The sequence below is a fragment of the Lupinus angustifolius genome, chromosome LG01 (assembly GCF_001865875.1).
Source record: "Lupinus angustifolius cultivar Tanjil chromosome LG01, LupAngTanjil_v1.0, whole genome shotgun sequence".
Taxonomy (NCBI): Eukaryota; Viridiplantae; Streptophyta; class Magnoliopsida; order Fabales; family Fabaceae; genus Lupinus; species Lupinus angustifolius.
This window is the reverse complement of record NC_032009.1, coordinates 18,550,055-18,557,406: the sequence shown is the minus strand read 5'-3', so window position 1 is coordinate 18,557,406 and position 7,352 is coordinate 18,550,055. Positions and strand designations below refer to the sequence as shown.

The 7,352-nt window shown below is 29.5% G+C and overlaps 1 protein-coding gene and 1 long non-coding RNA gene across 2 annotated transcripts in view; one reads left to right on the top strand and one right to left on the bottom strand.

Annotated features, from left to right (window-relative positions):
* LOC109350797 overlaps positions 609-7,352 on the top strand; it is a 16,387-nt gene continuing 9,643 nt past the window's right edge. Inside the window, exon 1 of the long non-coding RNA XR_002108127.1 lies at positions 609-622. This is a non-coding gene — a long non-coding RNA (uncharacterized LOC109350797). The remainder of the gene's footprint in view (positions 623-7,352) is intronic.
* On the bottom strand, positions 1,801-3,903 carry LOC109350786 (protein LIGHT-DEPENDENT SHORT HYPOCOTYLS 4-like). Its single transcript, XM_019592095.1, has 3 exons — positions 3,633-3,903; positions 3,161-3,348; positions 1,801-2,061 (listed from the first exon to the last, which is right to left on the bottom strand). Exons 1-3 carry the CDS (start codon positions 3,764-3,766, stop codon positions 1,856-1,858), a joined length of 528 nt encoding a protein of 175 aa, XP_019447640.1. The 5' UTR covers positions 3,767-3,903; the 3' UTR covers positions 1,801-1,855.

Genomic DNA, 7,352 nt, shown 5'->3' with positions numbered 1-7,352 from the left:
TTTATAAGTAAATGTATTAAAAATGCATAAGAGATGTTAACTCATTTACAACTTGCAATACATGTTAATATAAGTAACATGATCAATGCATCATTGTCTAGAATAGAATAGAACGAATTACAACCAACCAAATTTGAAAATCAAACCCAAGATCTAATCTGGATCATATTCATAATCCAGATATAACTAAGAGAGTTTAATATTCGTGTATTGTCAGTGTAAAGTTTTTTACACTGACGACAAATCAACCACTATTGATTTAGATTACTTTTGTTTTACAGTCAACGATGACTAACATATGAATGATATGTGATATATTGACAGTGTAACAAACAGTTACATTATCAGTGTTTACACATTAAATCCTAACTAAAATCCTTCCCCCAAAATTACATTATTCCAAATATTCTAAATACACCAAATCACAGTAAACCATATCATTCTCCATATAGATACTCATGTGGGAACCTAGCCGGGAAGAGAAGCTCTGCCACAAAGGGGCACAACAGAAACAAATGCTCTATATTCTCATCAATCAGTAAGAAAAAACTACATTTAAAATCAAAATGTGAAAATACATTCACTCCATGCGTTAATTCATTTTAATAAAATATAATTTAAAGTTATATTTTATTTATCCATCAAAATAAATTACATATCAAGTGACAAATATTTATAAGATGACGAATTTTATAGGTGATACATAATCAATCATGAACTTAATCATTATGATAAGCAGATTTATTTTTCAAGTTTGTTATTATGGGTTCCTAAAATGGTAGGGCTAATCAATAATACTTGAATTATGGACAAAGCTATTATGTATTTGGTTCTTATCTGTCCAAGACTATGAGATGAGACGTTAAAGTAGATAATCATAGGATGAATTATAGTATCTTTATGGCACCTGAATTCCTTAATTTTTTTTATTCAACGCGTTGGTTTAATAGTATAAGTCTTATTAGATCTTTATTATAACTAAAATGTTAAGTGTTCGATTCATGTGATATGTGCAACATTTGTTAGGAGTAATAACCACGACCCCGAAAGAAATTAATTCTTTACTCGTAACATAAGATTTGGGTAGTACCTAAAAAAATCCAAGAACGAAATTTCACTGTTACAATTGACTGGTAAGCTATTAATAACCACATTTGGTGCATTTGTGAGCCCTACCCTCTTACCACATTGATTAATCATAAACCGTATCATTTCAAAAACTTCTACCAACCACAGAATACATAATAATTAAAATCATATTTACATAATTATGTATTGCATCCCAAATTCTACCGTTAATATAGAATAAAACCAAAAGATGGATCCTCTATAGTAATAGAGGACGAGATAAGTTTCTGTTCTCATTTTATTTTCGATGTCAAAAACATTATTTCATTGTAAATAAAATAATAAAAATGTCATAATGTATTGTTTTTTGTTTGCTATTTTTTAACCCTTGCTTCTCTCCAGTTCCGGAGAGGATTACTACTCGATAAAAACAACTAGAATGAAAAATATAAACTTTAGTAGCAACTAAAGAAATAAGAGTAATAATCATCTCTAGTATTGAAGAGATATGATAAGTATATAAAAAATAACATAAAAAATAGAAAAATATGACACTTTTATCTATTGTATATAATAATATAACACTTATCCAAATGCAAAAACAACAACTTTTTATCTAATACTAAACATGATTCTTTTCGTAGGAATGGTCCTATTGGAATTTGAAAGCACCACCACCATACCAATACCAATATCAATTATGCATTGATGTTGAAATCACTACCTCATTATTTTGTTGATTATTGTTATTATATTACATCATCACAATGGACCCATTTTGATGTTATTACTTCATCCTTTTATTTTTCTCATAAACTATACCTCTAACCTTGGCTTGAACATCCCTTACTTCCCTAAGGTATAGGGTCACTGCACCTACACCAAAAGGGTTCATCTCAGAGGAGCCAATATTCTCTTCAAATGCTGCATGCAACCGACCTATAAGACCATCAAGGCTACCCCATGATTGCTTCAGTGGACATGGGCATGGACCTGCTTAGGACTCATAATATTATTTTTAAATCAAACTTTAAACATTATGATTATATTTGATATTTTATTTGAATTATTCCTATTTTTCACTTTTCTTTTACATACATGTTAAAAATAAAAGAAAAATATACCACTATCATCATTGTCTCGAATTCAACAAAATAGTCATCGACAATAAATCACTATACCTACAATTTCGTGAGTCCTAACATTAGTGTTTTAAATTTCATCATTAGTACTACTAACCTTGAATAAAAAGTCCCTTTGGTGAAAAATAACATTCCTCCAATTATAACAAACTAAAATCAAGATACCCCACAAGAAGGGATGGGGTTTTTTTCTTCAGAAAGTATATGAATTTTACTTTTAGTCCTAAAAAAATAGAATTTTAATTTTTGTCTTATAAAATGATTTTCATTTTTAACCCTTGTAGTGTGGACTGCATGAAATCATCATTCACTATTTAATTTGATATTCACAACAATTAAATCAATATTAGGAACTAAAATCGTAATTAAACATACAATATATATTATTACTTTAAAATAAAATATGAATAATATTTTGTACGTAAATGGCAAATAATATGTTCATGATGTACACACAACTATTTTTATTTTATCTCCTTACTATTAACATTCTCCATCAACTATTTAAAACATTCATATGTCATTTTCTTTACATTTATTCTTATATTTATATAATAAAATAGTATAGACACATCTTATAGCATCTTCTCTCTAGCAGCAAATGGTAAATATGATACAAAAACAAAAGAGAATTCTATATTCTTTATACAAATTTAGTTTTATCTTATTGCTTTTATATTCATAGTTTCATACATTTTAGAAATGAGAATAATATTTCTCATCATATTAGGATATAAGTTATCTATTCGACCACTAAAATCATGACATATCATATTTAATCCTTTTCTACAAAAAATATTATTAAAAACTAAAAAAAATAGGACATGTGTCATGATTTTAGTGGTTGAAGGAGATAACTTATCCACTAGAAAATATTTTATTCTCATTAGAAATAAAACAAAATTAAAGAGTAATCACCAAATAAATGTAGAAATATATATATTTCTGACCTGGAGGGTATGAGTTACCAAAGTATGCACAAGTTTGAGCATGAACTTTGGTTTTGCCAAACTGGTCCAAGTAATGAAGGAATTCAAGAACATGTTCACCATTGCAAAGGGATAGAGTTAAGGGTGGATTATGGTTCTTGAGATACTCTCTAAAACTGTTCCAATCACCTCTCTTTTGATTCTCATACCTGTGTAAATAATTTAAGTTACCATAATAAAGTACTTAAATTGATAAGCAATTATATAACTAAAAACCCTTATAAGTGGTTTATATGTGAACATGACCATTTATCATGAACCATTTATCATGAACCATGTTTTAAATTGCGGTTACGTTGCGTTTATAATAATTGTAGGAAAATGCAGCCATGTGATCGTAATAGAGATCATGATGTTGTTACGGAGATTCCCGAAACCATAATAGTAGTTGTGAGGTGCAATTTAGAACACTGCTTACAATAATATATCGTACCTATTGAGAGTAGGAAGGACACAAACTTGTACTCCTTGTGGTGTTAATGGTAACTGATCTGTGTGATCTCTGTTGGAGGAGTTGTGGTAACCGGAGATGGCGGCGGCAGCAGCGGCAGCCACGGCGGCAGACATGTTAAAATTCTAATGATATTGTGTTTCCCTTTGTTGTTTTACCCTTGTTTTGGGTTGAGAATTGATATATAGATATTGTTTCTAATGATATTGTGTCCAGTACTAGATATTGTTTTATATGTTGGTTCTTTTTTGGTGGAATATATAAGGTAGAAAAGAGTGCAAGTTGCACAACTCTAAGAATAATCTCACCTCATATTTGGGATATAAAGTGTGAAAAGAATAAAATATGTGTCGCTACCCCTTTTTACAAAATTGGGTGTTTACAATATCGCTAACTATAATTAAATGCTAGAAATTGTATATCAAGATAAGTACTATAAAAAAGGTACGAGACTCTCATTTAATTAGTTTCGAGATAGATATACGCAATCTTATCTTGCAAATAGAGATTATATTTTAGTAATTTGAGCATATGACATCATGATCACTAAGAAACAACCTTACTTATAAGTCCTACTCATATATATATATATAGTGTAAGTAGCTGAATTCTTAGAGATAAATGATTTTAATTAAGCACTATTCTAAAGTTGGGTTTGGTTGAGGTTTGTATAAAGCTAGCAAGCTGGCCTAAAGGTGGCAAAATCAATGATTTTAAAAAATGATTTGAGTTAAAAGTTAATCACATGTGTTCAAAAGAAAAGAGATAAGAGTTTGGTGTGATTTTGATAACATGGATGGATCCATGATAGTGAGGAAGATGAACAAGATTGAAAATTGTTGCTCTTGTTATCTAGGACTTTACTCAATCTAGTGGAAAATATAATGGTGTGAGTTTGAGAAATATAGGAGAAAAGGGTAATGGGTAAAACTTAGATGTTGAGGATGAGGATGAGGAATATGAGGTTGGCAAGTTTCATAGGTATATGGGAGACAAAAGAGGGGTCCATGCATTATAGACAAGTGATGGAAGTTTTAATATCATTTCAATCATTCATCACCTTTGCTTTCTTTTTCTTCCTCTTGCTCTAAAAAGTGGAGAACAAAACAAAAGTGGGGAACTTTCTATTTTGGCCTAACTTCTTTTTTGTTTCTTTTTTTTTATATATAAATGTTAATATATTAATATTTGTAGTCGATGAGATTTAAACCTTCAATTTCCTTATCATTTCGTTCCTTAAATCCTCGACAATCCATTCTAATCATTTGAACATCTTATGACATGTTTTTTTGGCTCAATGTACTATTTAAATGTATGAGTGATAAGCTGGTCTGGTCCAATTATTAAGGTAAATTATTTAAGGAATAAGTGAATGAAGTTGTGGGTTCAAATCTCACTCATATCAAATTTATAAAAAAAAATTATAAAGTGATTTGATAACTAGAGAGAAGGAGTAAAGTGAAGGAGGTTGAGGAATCACGTCTCGCACACAACAAATATAAATATACTAATATTTATCCATAAAAATGTTATTTCACTTTTAAATAGTAATAAAAAAAGTTCTTCAACATAGAGAGATAGATATATAGGTAAATATGTAGTGCGATTTTAGACCATAGACTCGATATGTAATTTTCAATTCCACTTTTTTATATCACAACTTCTTACACCTAAATTCTAATAATATATCATCTGCTTATTATTATTTTCAAAGCAAATCATTTTAATATAAATGATAAAAACAAGTATTGTAGTAAGTAGTTTATGTATAAATGACCATAGATGAATACCCAAATTTAATTTCTTTTCTTAAGTGAATTTGATTTCCATTATTAATGTATGTGTAAATAAATTTAATTAAAAATATTAATGTTTATTGATGCAAGTAAAAGGGGTTGAATCATTTAAGTAAAAACTGTGGAGTTTGATCTATAAATTTATGTGCACTTAAGAAAATAAACAGGCATCACGCCTAACTTAATTAAGATTATACATGATAAATTAAATATTTATATATGAGAGATAGATTGAACAATTAAAAACTATTAATTTAATTATTATTTGTTTACCTAACATTCTAACTAGTGTTTTTAACTAGTCATATAAAAATACCCAATTTTCATTATTAGTGCCCAGATAATCAAATTAAATTAACATTATAAATGTTTGTTGATCCAAGTAAAAAGGATATGAATCATTTTAGTATGAGAAACTGAAATTTAATCTATAAACTTATGTGTACGAAAGAACATTAGACAGGCCTTACGCCTAGCTAACACTATGGGAAAAAACTTAATTAAGATTATACATAATAAATTAAATATTATATCTCAGAGTTAGATTGAATAATTAAAAACAACTAAATTTATACATTTATTTCGAAAGATCATTTAAACATTCATCTATTATACATTTTTTATTGTCTGAACTGAAGTGTACATAAATAAACTATTAAGCGGTATAAATTATAATTTTAGTTTTAGATTATAATCCGTTGGGATTACAATCTGTTTATATTCTTAACTGAAAATTGAGTATAAGCTAATATATTTTGTTTGGGTAATTTATAAGCATTATCTTTTTAAAGAGTAAATTATAAAAAAGTGTGAGTTTATTTGTAAATGTTGTAATTATTTTAGTTTGTTTTACATATTTTCTGTTGGGTTGTTGTTGTTGAACAACAAACCAGAACCGAAAATCAGAAGAAGAAAAGAAAGAAGAATGTTCAGAGAATGAGAGAATTAGAGTTAGGAAGAAGAAGAGATTAACAATGAATATGCATCAATCTTATTCCAAGAGCAAAATGGAAACTTTCCTTATATAGCAACCCTGCCATAACTGAATTAACAGAATTTTAAAAACCTTCCAAATAAGGCAAGTTTCAACTAACAATCACAAAATCAATCCTAATCAATTACAACTTGAATTAATACTAGTTTATCTCAACACTCTTCCTTAATTCAAGCTTGCCTAGTGATACCACACCCATTTTGCATTTCAATTCTTCAAAATGATCACCCCTTAATGCTTTTGTAAGTGGATCAGCAAGTTGATCCTTTGTGTTGCAATGAATGATTTGAATTCTTCCTTTGTTGACCAAGCTTCTTAGGAAATGAAACCTTACTTCTATGTGCTTGCTTCTCCCATGGCTCACTGGATTTCTAGCCAAATTTATAGCAGAAACATTGTCAATTCGCAATTGTAGAGGAGCTGAAATTCTGGTTTTTAACTCTGCAATTAGTTGCTCAAGCCAAACCAGTTGGCATGCTGCAAAACACCCTGAGATGTACTCTGCTTCACATGATGAGAGGGCAATTACCTTCTGTTTTGATGAGCACCATGAGATGGGTGCTTCATTGATTAAAAACAGATAACCAGAGGTGCTCTTCCTCTCCACCAAGTCCCCTCCAAAATCAGAATCTGCATATCCAACAAGCTGAAGTTCTGGTTTTGATTCCTTTGTATGGGAAGAAGATTCCATTGTCTTTGGTGTCCTTGACATACCTTAACACCCTCTTTGCAGCAAGCAAATGTGATTTCTTTGGTTTGCTCATGAACCTACTCACTAATCCAACACCAAAAGCTAGATCAGGCCTGCTATTACACAAGTATCTTAGAGATCCTATTATTTGTTTGAAGTTGGTTTCCTCCACTGATTCTTCATTTTCATCTAGTGTCAGTTTCAGATTGACTTCAACTGGA

Bases quoted from the DNA above. Each gene is read 5' to 3' on its own strand.
- LOC109350786 (XM_019592095.1), bottom strand. From the start codon at position 3,766: ATGTCTGCCGCCGTGGCTGCCGCTGCTGCCGCCGCCATCTCCGGTTAC. The intron at 3,349-3,632 runs GTACGATATATT...TTATTTACACAG, and splicing joins GTCCTTCCTACTCTCAATAG to GTATGAGAATCAAAAGAGAG. The intron at 2,062-3,160 runs GTCAGAAATATA...AGTCCTAAGCAG, and splicing joins TGGTAACTCATACCCTCCAG to GTCCATGCCCATGTCCACTG.